Source organism: Chenopodium quinoa, unplaced genomic scaffold (genome assembly GCF_001683475.1).
Source record: "Chenopodium quinoa cultivar QQ74 unplaced genomic scaffold, ASM168347v1, whole genome shotgun sequence".
NCBI classification, from domain to species: Eukaryota; Viridiplantae; Streptophyta; class Magnoliopsida; order Caryophyllales; family Amaranthaceae; genus Chenopodium; species Chenopodium quinoa.
The window spans coordinates 2,716,365-2,734,094 of record NW_018743574.1 but is presented as its reverse complement, the minus strand read 5'-3'; the positions used below and the strand labels follow the sequence as shown (position 1 = coordinate 2,734,094).

General features: G+C 33.4%; 4 protein-coding genes across 4 annotated transcripts; 1 reads left to right on the top strand and 3 right to left on the bottom strand.

Annotated features, from left to right (window-relative positions):
- Positions 1–1,503: 1,503 nt before the first annotated feature.
- On the bottom strand, positions 1,504–2,910 carry LOC110681774. Its single transcript, XM_021857899.1, has one exon. It carries the CDS (start codon positions 2,908–2,910, stop codon positions 1,504–1,506), a length of 1,407 nt encoding a protein of 468 aa, XP_021713591.1.
- Positions 2,911–2,912: 2 nt separating this feature from the next.
- Positions 2,913–5,651, top strand: LOC110681773 (U4/U6.U5 tri-snRNP-associated protein 2-like). Its single transcript, XM_021857898.1, has 8 exons — positions 2,913–2,989; positions 3,052–3,259; positions 3,419–3,604; positions 3,741–3,908; positions 4,341–4,520; positions 4,716–4,887; positions 4,987–5,149; positions 5,289–5,651. The coding sequence occupies exons 1-8, from the start codon at positions 2,913–2,915 to the stop codon at positions 5,386–5,388; spliced, it is 1,254 nt and encodes a 417-aa protein (XP_021713590.1). The 3' UTR covers positions 5,389–5,651.
- A 2,774-nt stretch (positions 5,652–8,425) lies between these two features.
- Positions 8,426–9,609, bottom strand: LOC110681690 (RING-H2 finger protein ATL78-like). The gene has a single exon (XM_021857827.1). It carries the CDS (start codon positions 9,593–9,595, stop codon positions 8,666–8,668), a length of 930 nt encoding a protein of 309 aa, XP_021713519.1. The 5' UTR covers positions 9,596–9,609; the 3' UTR covers positions 8,426–8,665.
- Positions 9,610–13,346: 3,737 nt separating this feature from the next.
- Positions 13,347–14,552, bottom strand: LOC110682030 (RING-H2 finger protein ATL78-like). The gene has a single exon (XM_021858237.1). It carries the CDS (start codon positions 14,315–14,317, stop codon positions 13,574–13,576), a length of 744 nt encoding a protein of 247 aa, XP_021713929.1. The 5' UTR covers positions 14,318–14,552; the 3' UTR covers positions 13,347–13,573.
- Positions 14,553–17,730: the final 3,178 nt, after the last annotated feature.

Below are 17,730 nucleotides of genomic sequence, written 5' to 3'. Positions count from 1 at the left end.
GCTCAACGAGATGCTCCACTTACCCAAACGCCCTTTCAGGTCTGGTTTTCTTAAGACAGACTTAAGCGGATAATTAGTCATCACCACTACGTGGTGGGTTTCAAAATAATGCCTTAGCTTTTTAACAGAAGTATTTAAAGTGAGGGCTAACTTTTCTAGGGAAGTGTATCTTACCTCGGCTGGGAGCAAGGTTTTACTCACATAGTAAACCGGAAGCTGCCCAGCTTTGTCATCTTCTCTTGTTAGGACTGCGCTGACGGCTACAGCACTGACGGCAATATAGAGCTGCAAAGGCTCGTTAGTCTTGGGTTTCGACAGGAGGGGTGGCGTCATTAAGTATTTTTTCAAATCTTGCAGAGCTTTCTCATGATCGTCAGTCCATTCAAAACCTTTATTTTTTCTTAAAACTTTGTAAAATAAATGACATTTGTCTGACGATCGGGAGATGAAGCGATTTAATGCTGCCACTCGTCCTGTCAATTTCTGGGTTTCTTTAACATTTCAGGGGGATTGAATATTTATTAGGGCTCTGATTTGGTCAGGGCTGGCTTCAATTCCCCTTTGTGTTACTACATAGCCCAAAATTTTTCCAGCGGATACTCCAAATGAACATTTAGTAGGGTTAAGTTTCATACCATACTTTCGCAATACCTCAAAGGTCTGCCTGAGGTGATCTACGTGATCCTTTGACTTTTTAGATTTCACCAGCATACCGTCGATGTATACCTCCATCGTCACTCCTAGCTGGTCCTTGAACATCTTATTGACGAGTCTTTGGTACGTCGAACCTGCATTTTTTAGTCCAAATGGCATAACTTTATAACAATATATACCTTTGTCGGTCATGAATGCCGTCTTCTCATGATCGTCGGGATGCATTAGGATCTGGTTGTATCCAGAGTAGGCGTCCATGAATGTTAAGAGCTCGTGACCTGCCGTTGCATCTACCATGGCGTCAATGTGCGGGAACGGATCTTTAGGGCATGCTTTATTGAGATCGGTGAAATCGATGCACACTCTCCACTTGCCATTCTTTTTACTGACGACGACAACATTTGCGAGCCAATCTGGATACTTGACTTCTCTTATTTTTCCTGTGTCGATCAGCTGCTGCACTTCGTCGTTGACGATTTTATTCCTTTCCGGAGCGAACTTCCGACGCTTTTGCTTAACGGGCTTATGATTTGGGTCGACGTTCAGCTTATGCGAGATGATACTCGGGTCTATGCCGGTCATGTCTTTATGCGACCAAGCGAAACAGTCTTTGTTCTCTCGGAGAAAGGCTAATATGCTGTTTTTGAGTTCAGGTGTTAGGTTGGCTCCGACACGATCGGTTTGATCAGGTTTTTCAGGGTCTAAAGGTATTTTGTCGATTTCGAGGTCGTTGGGATTGTCTGGTGTCGGGCCATGCTGTAATTGCTATGCGGTTCTCATGGTTGGTTTAAGGGTTGTTTTGTAGCAGTGTTTGGCTTCGCGGGGTTCCCCTTTAATTTCTTGGACTCCCTATGGGGTAGGAAATTTGATTGATTGGTGGTAGGTGGAAGGAATGGATTTCAATCGGTGAATCCAGGGCCGTCCTAATATGGCGTTATAGGCTGATGGGCAGTCGACGATGTTGAATTTGGTTTGAGGGTTTAGGCCTCCTGCATAAGTTGGAAGGGTTATATCTCCGAGAGTTGACATGCTTTCTCCACTGAAACCAACCAGAGTTGTCGACCTTCTGGTGATGTCGCTATCCTTTAACCCCATATCTTCCATGGCCCTTCTAAACAGGACATTTGCGGAGCTTCCTCCGTCGACCAGCACCCTTCGAAGCAGACAATTCCCGACGACCAAAGAAATTACCAAAGAATCTTCATGTTCTCTGTTGATGTTGTTGACGTCGTCATCATCGAAAGTAATCGACATTGCTTCTAGCTTCTTTTCCAGGGGGTCTCTAATCTCGTCCGGGACATCTGTATTTTCTATTGTCGACTTTGCGATCCTTTTTGCTGCAGAATAGGTTAGTCCACAAATATCGGAACCACCAGTGATAACATTAACTATTACCTTAGGTACAGGGGGCTTGGGAGGTCCGGCTGTCGTCGTCTTTTCTGGCTCACGGCGACCTGCATCATTGCTTTTCTTTTTCCCTAGTAGATGCTTGAGGTTACCTCTCTTCAGCAGGAAGGCGACTTCTCTTCGCAAGGCATAGCAGTCTTCCGTCTTATGGCCATGATCGCTATGAAACTCGCACCATTTGCTCATATCTTTCTCTGATTCTGGCTTGTTACTCTTTGACGGCCAACGCACTTTGTTTCCCAAGGGCTCCAATTCTTTTACTACCGCTACGATGTTCACTTCGAAGCCATATTCCGATATCTCGGGGTATTGGGGGGCGTCGAGGATATCTTCTAACTGCACAGCATTAATAGAACGTGATCTACCTGTTGCCTCGTAAGGCTGATGTCGCCACGATCCTCTTGGGTTGCTAGCGACTTTCCGATCGGACGAGCTTCTGGAACTTGGATAGGAACTGCGATTGGCGATATCTTCGTCGAAGCGCATTTGAGCCACGGCTCTGGTCCGAACTTCTTCGAACGTTGAACATGGATATTTGATCATATCTTTATACAGATCCGAGTCTGTATGCAGTCCGCGGAGGAAGGCTTCAATGGCAGTCCTATTGTCGACATTCTTGATTGAGACTTTCTCTTTGTTGAATCGGGACCAATAAGCTCTGATGGTCTCCTTAGGACCCTGGACGATCCGATACAGATCGCTTGTCTGCTTGTCGAACTGCCTGCTACTTTCAAAATGGGAATAGAATTTGTTAACTAACATAGCAAAACTAGTTATACTACCTGGTTTAAGTTTGCCGAGCCACTTGAGGGCAGGGCCTGTCAGCGTCGCACCAAATGACTTGCACATGCATGCTTCCCACCACTCGAACGGGATCGGAGCTTGCCACATTCGCTGCTTGTAGTACTCGACATGCTGCTCTGGACAGGTCGTTCCGTCATACAGCGACGTAAACGTCGGGAGCGACAATCTTCTGGGAATCCGAGCCAGGGCCAACTCGTCGCAAAAAGGGGTAGCTGCGAATCCATCTGGAGCTTCTCGTTGGACGGGGATCGGCACGCCGGGCATCTTTGTTGGTGATTTATCTTTGATATTTTGTATTTGTAAAATCAGGTTTACTTCGGAACAGATTGAACAGCTAGATAAAAGCAAGTTGTGGTCGAGAGCTCTTAATTGTTCTTTTTACCTCCCTGGATTGGTATATTCTTTAACTTCACCTAAATATTACTTTCTCAGTTTATTAAAAAAAAACAAGGAAGAATTAATACTTTTTTTTCTATCTTGTTTAATTTTCTAGTACCTCTAGATAACGAGTTAAGTGTTTTATGTAATAGTTTAAAAATATATTTTTTTTCAGGTAGGACTTAATAAGTTGAAGGAAGCTGATTTTGCCAACGTTGTGATTCAAGCACTTGTACGTGTTACACCTTTGAGAAACTTTTTTCTAGTCCCAGAGAACTACAAACGTTGTAAATCTTCCCTAGTTCACCGTTTCGGAGAGCTCATTCGAAAAATTTGGCATCCAAAAAATTTTAAAAGACAGGTATATTATATATATATATATATATTAGCATATTTTAATTTCAAAAACTTCAGTAGATTTTGGTTATTTCAATATTTGATTTATGAGTACTCATCAAACTAATGAGTATAATTTAATTAAATTATTATTATTGCAGGTGAACCCCCATGAATTTTTACAAGCTGTGATAAAAGATAGTGATAATCGATTTCAAATGGATGTACAATCTGACCCAGTTGAGTTTATGTCTTGGCTCCTTGATACTCTACATTTGCATCTCACAAGTTCAAACAACAATACAAGCATCATTACCCAATGCTTTCAAGTAATATCTCTATCTTTTTATTTATGTACAAACTTGATACAATTGCATTATGCTAGTATTATGTTTTGTCGCGATACATCTAATTGGTACTATTGCATGCTATGATGTTACTATGGTAGTATATATTGTCATAGTACATCTAACTTGCCAAACTCTCCCTTGGGTATGGGTACTAGATAAATGTTCAAGTGTAAACTCGATTAATTAATGTAAAATCTCCAAGTAGTTTTTAAGGAATTACTCCCTCCGTCTTTTTTAATATCTGCTACATTTGACCAAAATAACTCTCTCATTTTTTTGGTCAAATGTAGCCTATAATATAGGACAGAGTCACAAAAGGGGTAATTTTTGTATATATATAAGGTAAAATGAAGGGTTTGAGCAACATGGAATTTAACTTAATTTAACCTAATTTTTACAACGTATGTACAGGGAGAATTGGAAGTTGTCAAGGAGATCCAAAGTAAAGGTATAAGAGAATATGGTGTTGCAGCTGCTGATGATGGTGCATCTGAAATAGAGACATTCACAGTGCCATTTATAATGCTTGACTTAGATTTGCCACCTCCGCCACTCTTTAAAGATGCCTTGGCGAAAAATATAATCCCTCAGGTACATATCCAATGCATATATTTCTTGCTCAAAGCCTTTGATTTATGTTATCTGTGCTTATATTGTGTTGACAATTTAGAAATAACGAGTACTTGTTAAAAAAGATCGTTTAACAAATAATATATACGTCGTTTCCCATTTAGTATAAATTTTGTTTTTTGATGCATTTTTTCCAAATACATTCATAATGTGCAGGTTCCACTTTTCAATATATTGAAGAAGTTTGATAGAGAGACCATAACAGAAGTTGTGCATCCTCAATTAGCTAAGATGCAGTATCGTGTCACAAAACTACCACCTTACGTTATTATGCACATACGACGATTTACCAAAAGCAACAACTTTGTTGAAAAGAATCCTACCATTGGTATATGATCTTATCTTGTTATTGATATTTACAAATCATTTTCTTCTTCCATTTTTTTAGTGCAAAGTAGCCTGATTCAAAAAAAATTCTCGTATGTAGTTAATTTTCCAGTGAAAAACCTTGAGATGAAGGATTACATTGCTCTGAAAGATGCCGAGAAATTGAGGTCAAAATATGATTTAATGGCTAATATTGTCCATCAAGGCACGCCTATCCAAGGATCGTATAAAGTCTGCGTTCAAAGAAAGTCGGAGGATCAATGGTAATTTTCTTACATTACATTATTATCTTGTTTTTTTTTTGTGAATTTTTGCTTAATTTACATTTGAAACTTAACGAGTAGTATTCTTAATTTTTGACAGTTTTTCACTTTCTTGTGTTGGATATTTTAATAATTGCAGGTATGAGGTCCAAGATTTGCATGTTTCAGAAACAAAAGCTGAGATGGTTGCCCTTTCAGAAGCATACGTGCTCATGTATGAGCTGCAATCGAATCTTTGAAACCCACATGGAAAATTCCCTGTTTCTCATGGTGAGAAACGAAATTTGTTTCTCATGGGAGCAATTTTTGTGAATATACCAACAACTTTTTCATTATTATGGGCTCCACAGTTGAATAAAGTTGTGGGTATATTTACGAAAATACCATGTGAAAAACAAATTTTGTTTCTCACCATGAGAAAGTGGGGCATTCTCCAGAACACTGATCACCTTAGGCTTAGTGACTTTATCTTTTCAGTTTTTTAAATTCCTTGTATGATATTAGGTTACTAAACAAGATGTACGTTTATAATTATAAGAGTAAAAGCAAAATACTACCTCCTTTTTCAATTTGGTAGCTTAGCATTCTATACCACAAGTTCAATTCAAAAAGACGTTGCATTAAGCCATGTAATTAGTAGCTGGATCTCACAATTCAATTACTTATACGGTTGTACCCTGTCAACTAGGCTATTTTTAATTTCTAATTAAGACATATACTTAATTACAATAATTAAGGATACTTGCTATTGATTTAATATAAAGCTAGATACGTATACTCTTTATATTGTAAGCAAGCATCTTGCATTGTTAGTCCTTTTCAAGTGTTTGGTTTTATTAATAAGTTTATTTTCATATTAAGTACTACTAATTAAGTGGGAGTTTTATTGCTTTTACAAAAGAGTTTTTAATTCTATACGTAGTGTTGAAGTGCAAACATATACGAGAAAATGAAGGCCATCTAATTTGCAACAACGAAATTATATATCTATTCATTCTCCAGTAATTACATCAGTTATATTTGAGGCTTATAAAATACACTACAATAGTTTTTTTGAAAAATGACCTTGGTCGGCAAGAAAAAAACTCCAAAAACCACATACAATCACACATGAAAATTTAATTTGACCCAATCTAAATTGACTTGACTTATCTTGATATAATCGAAAATGACCCAAACCTATTTTCACATAAATCAAAAAGCGGCTAAAATTAAAACTGGTATGACCAAACTTCAATTGTAGCAAAACAAGATGATGACGACGACCCAAACTAATTTGAAATGAAATTGATCAAGCTCGTGAGAGTGAGGGATAGCTCAAGTGGTTAGAGTTTTCCTCCCGATTCCAGGAGATCCTATAGTATACCTGGAATCTATAATTTAAATTTATGTTTACAAATTAGTTTAAAGGCTAACGCATTGTAAACTCGATCATCAAGAAGTTCTAAAGTTTAGTGTAGTAAGATCTATATCATCAACGCTTCTAAATCTTACTTTCTTATTATAAACAAATATATTCATGATTTTATCTTCAATTTGAGTAGTAAGATCTATATATGATTTTATCTGCCCTATCAGATCAGCTGCTTAATATCTTGCACTAATAATATACTCAATATCATCATAAGATATTTATATATCAAAAGCAGCTTAATTAATATCTTGCACTAATAAGGACCGTAACGTATTAGAAAGATATTTATGTATCAACGCTCTTAAAGTACTGATTAAGCTTTTAAGCTTCATTCATAGCCAAGACAAGACAGTGCAATTTACAACTCTCTTGAACAAACATTAAACTATTCAAACAATGCAAGTATCACTAAACAAGATTATAGTTAAAGCGTCGCGTTTTGATTGGTGTTTTGAAGAAAATTAACGACATCAAATCTGCCTGTTCCCAAAAGCACGATTCTATTCTTGGTACAACTGCTCTTAAATATTTTATTGGATCGGATTAAAAACCTTTCTTCGTTTACAGATAGTAAATTTTCTTATTTACGTATTATTAACTTTTTTTTTTTTTTACTCTGTCACAAGTTTAGTTTTTAGATACGGAGTATAAGATAAATTATATTAACTTTTAATTTTTTTTATTTTGATTTAAAAAATAGAAAAGCGTTAACAAAGAATTATTGATTGTGGATGTATGGTTTCAACAGCTAGCTGATTTACATTATTTTGTAGACCAACTTAAGTGGAAAAATATGTCCTAGTGGCAAAAGTGACCTTAAATATAATTTAAAGCCTTTACAAAACATGAAGCACGTTCTTTCCAACAAAAAAAGAAAAAAAATGAAAAAATGAAGCCCGTTTTGGATATTATTTTGAAAAAATAATGAGATTTTATTGTATTCTGAATGTTAATTGAATAAAATCACCTGAACAATCTAGCAATACACAATCGTAACAAAATTTCATCTTAAAATCTGCTAATAAAACGCGAAGCAGCTCACAAGAATTAAAGTTGGTCATAGTTCTTTCTTGTGCATTATGAGACAATTAGCTCCAACTCGCATATCTTTTTTCTTAACAAAATATTTTTTAATATATGTGAATAGGTTCTTTTTTATGGAGATTAATTGATGTTTTAAAAACTATTGTTTGTCTACTTAGATTAAGTAATGCTAGTAATTTTCAAAGGAAAAAAAAAAAAAAAGTAATGCTAGTATATTTGAGAAAATAGTATGAATTAATGATCTCGATCTTAGAAGCTCTTTTAAGCTACCTCCACACCCATAACACATAAGAGCTTTTAGGTGGAATGAGATACTAGTATATGTTAAGCAACAATCTAAATTTTCCTATATGACCTATTTGATGTCATTGATAGTCCAATTCCACAAAATTTCAATGCTTTAGCATAATTTATATCTTATTGTAGCATTAAATTAAATTAACATTTTACTCGTACATATTATCATAACTTATTACAGCCTCGATCCAGAGGTGCAGTTGTAACAAAGCTTGTTTATTTTGACCATTAAAGTGTGTGGATTATTATTGCTCAAATAATTTACCCAAAACAACATACTTTGTAGAAATTTATTTAACAGGGAATGAAAAAAAAAATTAGATAATTTAGTGCATTAATATATGTGAGGTCATTCGCGTATTCAATTCAAGTAAAATTCCATATGTTACAACGAACTCACCATAGGAGAAGATTACAATTACATTGATAAATGGTGTAACTAGAAATATTGATATGGAAACAGGAAAGTCAAGTTATTATTTGAAAAAGAATAAGTCAATATTATTGACAATTATTTAAAGGATCGGAGGTTATTATGGACAATTATATAGCCAAAGCATGGAATTGTACATTATTGCTCTTTTAATTGTTTGTACACTTTCAATAATTAAGAACAACGAACTCATCGTTAATATATGTCTGTAATATCTATCATGTGCACAACTTTAACAAGTTAATTATCATAAAATTGTTAAAATCTTCCTAATTTTAAACTCTTTAAATTAACAAAAATCTACAAAATCAACCAACTACAAATTTGGCTAGCTTTGAGCAACTTCACTCCTGTAATTTCTCACCAAATCTTCCCTTTCAAGTGGCACAATGCTCACTACAACCATCTCCCTAGACGATGATGTTATTGTTGTTGATGTCGACGATGATAATGATGAAGAAGATGTGTTTAATGAAGATGAGGTAGTCTGATGATCGTCACCACTAATGATCTTTTGACAAGTTTCAACTAAAGATTGCCTACAAGTAGGGCAAGAGGAGTTTGAACCAAGCCATTTATCAATACACTTAACATGAAAACCATGATGGCATTTTGGTAATATCCTAACTTTTTCACCACCCTTAAACTCTGATAAACATATCACACACTCAGTGCCTAACCCTTGAATTTGCACCTCGGTTGAGTACTTCACCACTGGAAATGTCTTTAATGCCCTTTTGTCTAAACCATTGCAACTTTTCTTCTTTTGATCATGACTAATTATGTTTAGGTAATAACTAGGCTCTCCGGTAATCATAAATGAGCACTTGATCACAAACCTTATGACGGTGTTTATGCAAAATGAACATATTAAAGCGCACACCAAGACCGCGAGGATCATGACTATGTTAGAATCAAACCCGGGGTTGCCATGGCTTGAACTCGGGTCTAGGACTTGGTAGGTTGGTGTTGGTGCTTCTGTTGTAGATGGTGAAGGGTGGAATGGGGAGTGAAGTAGTAACCTTCTAGAATAATGAAGGTTAGTAGTGATTTCTTGGGGAATAGAAGAGAAGGAAGTTGAAGGAAACATGTTTTTCTTTGTAAAAGAAAAAGAGAGAGTAATATTATTGTTATTGTGGATAGAGTTGGATGTGGAATTGTGGTTGTGTTGGAAGATGAATATATAGTGGCCTAAAGTTACAAAAAGTATAGATTTTGTAGATCCTATATAGCATATATAAGTATATCTTATCTGCATTCTATATGTTTGTTGTTAGCAAGGTAGATATATCATATATGTGTATCCTTGATTCCTTGGCATTCTTTACCTTATTATTTAATTAAGTACTTTGTATACTTTTTTATGTAATTAAGTACTTTGTTGGATAATAGTTGGTCGTATAGAAGTTTCAAGTTTGTATATAATACATACGAAGTATATTATGTACTTCGTAGGAAGTTATGATTTTTTGAGTTGATCTTTGGCGTTCTATAGCTAGCTAGGTTATTGTTAATGTAAAATTCTACTTATGTAAGAGGTAAACAAGTTTTATTAATAAGTCTCTAGCCTTTTTTATTTCACTTAAAACTAACACTGAGAATTGACAAAATTAAATTTGTAGAAAGGAGCAGTAAAGCAATTAAATGGATTGTGTTGTTAAAGTTTTGTTTTCTTCACCATATAATAAAAATAATAATCTGTAAAAATAATTTCAATTCAGTAAAAATAATTAAAGCTCGGCTAAAAATTAGGTAAATAGAGCATGACCAAACTTAGCTTGTGTTATGTATGTTATTAAAAAAATACAAAATACTGAAGGAGCGAAGAAAGAAAGACCAAAGAAAGAGAAGCATACCAAGTATAAGTAAGAAGTCTATCTATAGTATAGATTTGAATTTTTTTTTTTTATTTTTTCCCCCTTGATTCTTTATTAACTTATCTGAAAATTCAAGTTAATTTTAGTTTAACTTCTAATTTAAATTGTCATTGATCAAAATTAAGTCAGATCAGCTTTATTACATGATGTGAAATTGAACGTATCCAATGATCTAAAAAAGAAGTGAAGATAAGCTTCTTGCCGTTATTGTTTCAATTCAATCTAGTGGTTAAAACGAAAGTGAGTGACAAGCCTAGCAAGTTTCAAGTTGATATAAATCAATAAGATGTTAGGTTATACATATGGTGTTTAAGAGTTAAAGTAAAATTAAAGATCACCTCGTATTTAATTCTTGCATCCTACACCACAAATTCGAATCAAAAAGACGTTGCATATATTAAGCCATGCAATTAGTAGCTGGATCACAATTACTTGTACCCTGTCAACTTGCGTGTTCTTTTATAGGATAATTAATGATTACTTGTACCCTGTCAACTTGCGTGTTCTTTTATAGGATACTTAATTACATTAATTAAGAATACGTCCTATATTGTAAGCAAGCACCTTGTTAGTCCTTTTCAAGTGTTTGGATATATTAACAATGCAAGTTTATATTTAGAAAGTGCTAAGTGGGGGTCTTTAATTATTTTCAGATGGTACTAATGGGATATTGCTTTGATAAAAGTGTTGGAGTATATGCTGAAATGAAGGCTATATAATTTGCCTCATCGGAAAAAATATATCTATTCATTATCGCGTAATCAAATTAGAGGTTTAGCTTATAAATTTAGTATAGATTTAGAGATTGGAATGATTAATTGACCCACTATTATTATTAATATAAGACAAAACGTACTGTCAAGGTCTAAATTGACTTGACTTAACCTTAACCGAATTGAACCAAATGTCAATCCAAGTTGAAATTTGTTTGACCAATTTTGAATTGTACTTGAAATAGAATGACTTAAACTAATCCAAAATGAAATTAACCCAATTTGAACCCAAGTCATCAGTACATACCTAAAAACAAGCAAGATGAACAAAACGAAATTATTGGCCATTTTATCATACGCATATTTTACAAATTACTTATAAAGGCATTTATATTCAAAATTAGTAGTTTTAATAAAGCTCAGTCTTCCCTCAAAAACGTGCTTCTCTTTTCTTCATTTAGCTTGTCCATTAACTCCATTCTAGTAAAGTTTTTAAGATCTTATATTTAACAAATATATGTACATGATTTTATCTACTATTTGTGTGGTACGTAAAAGTTATATTAGTAGCTTAATATCTTGCACTTGTACTCGATCAATATCATAAGATATTTATATATCAAGAGCATGCAGCTTATTAATATCTTGCACTAATACACCTTAACACAAGATATTTATATATCAACCATCTTAAAGTGATAAAAGTACTGGATAAACTATTAAGCTTCAATTGTTGATTTACTTAATTAAATGATTAAATTTAGCCATGAAAAGAGAGCTAGTAGTGCAATTTACCACCCTCTTAAAGAAACATTAAACAATTCAAACAAGTACGATTATACAAGATTATAGTTACAAAGTTTTGGTTGGTGTTTGGAAGAAAATTAAAGACATCAAATCTGCCGGTTCCCAAAAGCACGATTCTTTTCTTGGTAAGATTGCTCGTACATATTATTGTCGATATCAAACAAATTTATCCGTTCATGGATAGTAAATATTATATTGTCGTATGTAAAAAAGTGTTATAATTTGACTAAATATACATGTCGAGGCATGACTTTGACCATCAATTTATTTAATTATATATTAGTAAAATGATGGGAAAATTGATACTACGTATTATGAAAGTATACATGCATTATAATGAATCCAACAATGTATATTATACAATAACATTTGTTTTTTATATATTAGTAAATTAATCAAGTCAAAACCATTAAATGAATAGTGAAAAAAAATCAAAATGTAACATTTATTAAAACAAGGAGGGAGTATAATGTAATGGACTGACTTTCTGGGATTATAATCTGATTTAATAATACTAGTAAATAAAGATTAAATCATGGATTTTGATTGATAATGGTTGAATGGTAACAAAAGATAGGATAATAGCTTAAGGCTATCAATCTTCAAAAGTGAGTTTAGCTCACAACTCTCCAAGGAGTGACTTGAAATCACAACTGTCAACAAGTTTCATCCAATTTTTGTCTACCTATTTCCTTTCCTTCTCTATTTATACCAAGGACTATTAACCTAGTGAGCTAATATTAGTAGAATACCTATACTACCCTTCCTTAGGTTGATCTATTACATATAATTAATCTGATTGTGGATGTGAGGATCATAAGAAAAAAGGATTGAAATTAAAGAGTTTCAAACAGCTAGCTAATTCACATTGTTTTGTTGACTAACTTAAGTGGAGAAATACTGTTTTAAGCCCATAAGATTGGGCCCCGTGAAAGCCTGTCCTAGCTGGCAAAATTGCCCCTAAATTAAATTTTAAGTAATTTTTTTTAATTCGATAAAAATAAGATTATTAAAATAAACCCATTACATTCTTTCAAAAAATAAAAATAAATAAATAAACCCGTTATATTAGAAAAATGGAAGTTTAGATATCTTAGAAACCATTTGCATTTTCATGTAAGGGTCCGGATGGATTATTTGATCAACTTTGATAAAATTTTATAGAGTTTATATTGACACAAATAACATGTGATTTTTCAATATGTTTTCAATTTTCAAATAAATCAGTAGTTTTCTTTTGATGGGAGGGTTTTTTTTTTTTTTTTTTTTTTTTAAGTTATACGGAGTATAACATTAGCAATGGTGTTAGCTATTAAGTGAGCTTGCTATATGTGTTAATGTGTATGCCATAATTAAGACACAACAAATTTTTTATCTGTCACATACATAATAGAACCTGCTTATTAGCTTGACCATGGGTTTGGAGTGTGTATTAATTTACTGATCGAATTATCTACCCAAAACAACATACTTTGGTGAAATCTATATAAAGGAGAACAAAAAAATTCAAGTTATAATAATTGGACTTACTTAATAATTGAAATTGGCCTTGAAAAAAGAATCAATCCAATAATATTGGCAATAATTTAAAGGGGATCAAGGACAAAACAAATTAATAAATGGCCAAAGCAGGGAATTGTTAATTATTGCTCTTTTGTTTATACACTTGCAAGATGAACAATTAGGAACCGCTCGTAATAACTTGTATGTAATATCTATCATGTGCAGTTGTGCACAACTAAACCAATTAATCTTATAATTGCTAAAATTTCCGTAATTTTTTTACTCTAATCTTTAAATTAAGAAAAACCTACAATATACTACTAAGCTAGAATTTGGCTAGCTTTGAGCAACTTCACTTCTGTAATTTCTTACCAAATCTTCCCTTTCAAGTGGCACAATACTCACTACAACCATGTCACTTGTTGTTGTTGTTGTCGTCGTCGTTGTTGTTGACAACGATGATGATTCCGACGTAGAGGTACTTTGATGATGATCATTACCACAACCAATAATCTTGTTACAAGTTTCAACTAAAGATTGCCTACAAGTAGGGCAAGAAGAGTTTGAACCAAGCCATTTATCAATACACTTAACATGAAAACCATGATGGCATTTTGGTAATATCCTAACTTTTTCACCACCCTTAAACTCTGACAAACATATCACACACTCAGTGCCTAACCCTTGAATTTCCACCTCCTTTGGGTACTTCACCACTGGAAATGTCTTTAATGCCCTTTTGTCTAAACCGTTACATTTTTTCTTCTTTTGATCATGACTAATTATGTTCAAGTAATAATTAGGCTCGCCAGTAATAATACTTGAGCACTTGATCACACACCTTATCACGGTATTTATGCATAAAGAGCATATCAACGCGCATACCAATACCGCAAGGATCATGACTATGTTAGCATCAAAGCCGGTGTTGCCATGGCCTGAGTTCGGGTCTAGGACTTGGTAGGTTGGTGTTGGTGCTTCAATTGTTGGTGGTGAAGAGTGGAGTAGTAATCTTCTAGAATAATGAAGATTGGTTATGATTTCTTGAGGAATAGTAGAAAAAGAAGTTGAAGGAAACATGTTTAATATTTTTGTTCTTGCAAAAGAAAATAGAGAATGTATGTAATATTGTTGTGGGAGATGAGGATAGAGTTGGATGTGGAATTGTGGTTGTGTTGGAAGATGAATATATAGTGCGCAAAAGTTATAATAAAGTTTTGATTTTGTAGATCCTATACATATATCTTATTTTCGTGCTATGTTTGTAGTTGACAAGGATATGTGTATCTTTGGGAACGTTTAACTTATTATTTAAGTACTTTGTATAATACTTAATTATTTTCTTTTTATATATAATGTTAAGTTTTTTGAGTTTGGGCGTGTTCGGCGCTAGCTTTTGAGTAGCTTTTAGGTAACTTTTAGTGGTTTGACCAAGTCAAACCACTACTCAACAAAAAATGTGAGTGTTTGGCAAAGTAATGGTTCAAGTAGTTTTTAGTGGTGGAGGTAGCTTTTATTAAAAGTTAGGATTATTAGCTTTTGAAGTTAGAGGTATCTTTTGAAGTAGCTTTTGGAAATTTAATGTATAGTTTAAAAAATAAAATATTGATTCTTAAATGTAACAGCTAGTCAACCACTACTTTACCGAACAATCATGGTGTAAATTATCTTTTTTCACAACTAACAGCTTGTTGACAGCTAACAGCTATCTCCATAACTACAGCTACCTTCACAGCTATATTTTGCCGAACATGCCCTTTATCTACTAGCTTTAGGTTATTAATTATGTACAAGGATTAGGCTAATAAACTATTTCGATGAAGGTTCCTTGGCTTTTTTGTGTTTAAACTGTTTATTAAAAAAAACAACTCTTGATTTACTTACCTAGTCTATGATGTACTGAAACAATACATGCTCCTTAGTGTTCGTTCAACTTGTGAGAGTAATTAAGGAGCTAACTTATGTCTCTTTAAGACATCGTCAAACTCGAAATAAAAATTGATTTGTTAATTATATTCTAACACAAGATCTATGTCTAATCTAGCACGTTTTGTGTACATGTGTATAACAAATGTATTCTACAAAACAATAAGAGGATAAATTAGTATCAACTTCATAAAAACCATCGATTTACAATGTTAATTTTACGTTAAATGGGTGATTCAAATACACTCATACTCTGAATAGTTCATGTTTTTGCCATTCAATTCAAATATATTCATTCAAAAAAGAATTAAATATATTATCTCAATGATCTTCATTTTTTTCTCTTTATATTCGGGATTAATGAAAGTGGAAGATTTGTTCGTAAATTGACAAGAAAATATGTACTTTACACTTGTAAACATGATTAATCTATACATCCCCCTTTAGTCTTTGAAATAGTCAAACCAAAGGCGTATAAGTCTAATATTTTGCCTTGCTTAGAAATATGACACGTGTAGGAATGAGCAAAATGGTAAAGATCAAACCGTACACGTGTGTAAATCAAGATTAAGTGGGCATTATTCCTCAAAAGGAAAAGAAAAATAAGTAGGTATTATAGTATAATGAAAATGGGCCCAACCAAACACGGAGTTAGAATTTGACGGGTCAACCGAAAGACATAAAATGGGTTAGATGTTATCGGTTGGGTGGGTGGCATGGTTCATGGATGGTGGCATGGTGATCAGCTGGATAATAGGATAAGAATATTTATTTAGTGCTACTCGATCTTATAATTATATTTACAATTTTGCGGGGTATAGCCGTCCAAAAACACATAGACCACATATAAATATGAATTATCATACTAATTATATAATTATTACATGAAAGTGGGGTGATAATTCGTAATTTATCAGCAAGTGTAGTCTTATCTCTAAGCGTGTTTCATTCTAAAAATAAAAATAAAATAAAAATGCCTTGTAAAAGTATGTTCATAGTTTAAAGAATATGCCTTAGGCTACTTATCAAAATACATACAAAGTATAACACAAATTTTTATATGTAGTTGAGCACACCATTCGACCAACCATTGTAGAAGTTACTTTGTTAGTATTATATGGATTACTTGGTCAGTGTAATAGGGGTTATTCAATTAATGTTATTGGGGATTACTCAGCTAGTATTATAAGGGTTACTTTGTTCTCTTATAAATGACTATATGGTATGTTCAGCTTGGATCATAAGGCAATCATCATCATCCTTTTTAAACACGTTAACAATAAGTCAGCATGTGGAGTGTTCAATACCTCAACCTTAGCTGTGTCCAATCCAATTCAAATTTTCAATACCTACATGCTTGATCTAATTAACATCTAGCCACTTTCTTTATTTAGGTCAATGTTTAGTAACGTAGCCTAGTAGGGTGGTATGGCCGCGCGTCTAATGCAAGACCTAGCATGCATTATGCTAGTACTTATAAAGCGTACAGCAGTAAAATACGTAAGTGACAAACATAATTTATCCTATATGGTATATTTGTTTAAGTGTCAACATGGAAAATGAGCTTAGTTAAATAGCTATGCCCTCATGAGACTTTGCTCTATCTGCCTATAAATTTTTTCCCTTACACCTTACATAAACCTTTTTTTAACATCTATCATTCGATCCATACATTAATAATGAAGAAATATTTCGTATTATATTGAGAAATATATTCATATATAACTAATTCATCGTTCAACCAATCTATATCTAATTTAAGTCGTATTTAGGTCAAATCTATAATCTAAGTCATGATCCATTTATCGACCACATTGTTCAATGTGACTAGTTAAGTACTTAAATTGGCTAGGGTGGAAATTTACAACCCAGAATACAATGGTTTATTTTAGTGTGGGAACTCACCTCAACACCTTGTCAAGCTATCATATGTGAATATGTGATAGATAGTGACCATATATACTTTGATGGAGTTGACTTTTTTGAATTATTTGAGGTAAAAGCAGAGTTATATGTGGAGAAAGTTTTGCAACTATATAGTGGTCATTACAAGATTAAGTCAATGCACCTGATTGTGAGATTAGACTATTTGGTACAACAAGAATAGTGAGTTAGTTCATGAATTTAGTAGAGAAAGAATTAAAGGTGAAAGGAAGATTCTTGCAATCTGTTTTTGATGCATAACACATGATTGAAATCAAGAAAAAAGCATGGTGAGTCATGTTGTCCCTCTAACTATTTAGAATTTATTCATTCATTTTTAATTTAATTAAGTAAGCTCCATACAAAAATAAAATTAATGCATAAACTACAGCCTGTCGCACGAGACACAAATTAAATAAAACGAGTTTGCGATGACTTTATCATTTATGTGTCTGAAACAAATCATCATTGTCTTAAAATTAAACCGTACCACACTTGCCATTCTTTTGTTGGTACGTGGAAATTAAAAATTTTGAGCATATGAACATGATAAATTCAAGATTTTAAAGAATCTGCTCTAAATTTATCGCAAAGTTAACCTTCTTAATGAAAATTTATGATTGCAAGTAGGCTTAGATCTCAAT

What these genes read in the sequence shown, in the direction of transcription:
- LOC110682030 (XM_021858237.1), bottom strand. Translation starts at nt 14,317, where the DNA reads ATGTTTCCTTCAACTTCTTTTTCTACTATTCCTCAAGAAATCATAACC.
- LOC110681774 (XM_021857899.1), bottom strand. Translation starts at nt 2,910, where the DNA reads ATGTGCAAGTCATTTGGTGCGACGCTGACAGGCCCTGCCCTCAAGTGG.
- LOC110681690 (XM_021857827.1), bottom strand. Translation starts at nt 9,595, where the DNA reads ATGCAGATAAGATATACTTATATATGCTATATAGGATCTACAAAATCT.
- LOC110681773 (XM_021857898.1), top strand. Translation starts at nt 2,913, where the DNA reads ATGCTTCCCACCACTCGAACGGGATCGGAGCTTGCCACATTCGCTGCT. An exon ending in CGACATGCTGCTCTGGACAG is followed by an intron (nt 2,990 to 3,051) that starts GTCGTTCCGTCA and finishes AATCCGAGCCAG; the next exon opens with GGCCAACTCGTCGCAAAAAG. An exon ending in CTTTTTACCTCCCTGGATTG is followed by an intron (nt 3,260 to 3,418) that starts GTATATTCTTTA and finishes ATTTTTTTTCAG; the next exon opens with GTAGGACTTAATAAGTTGAA.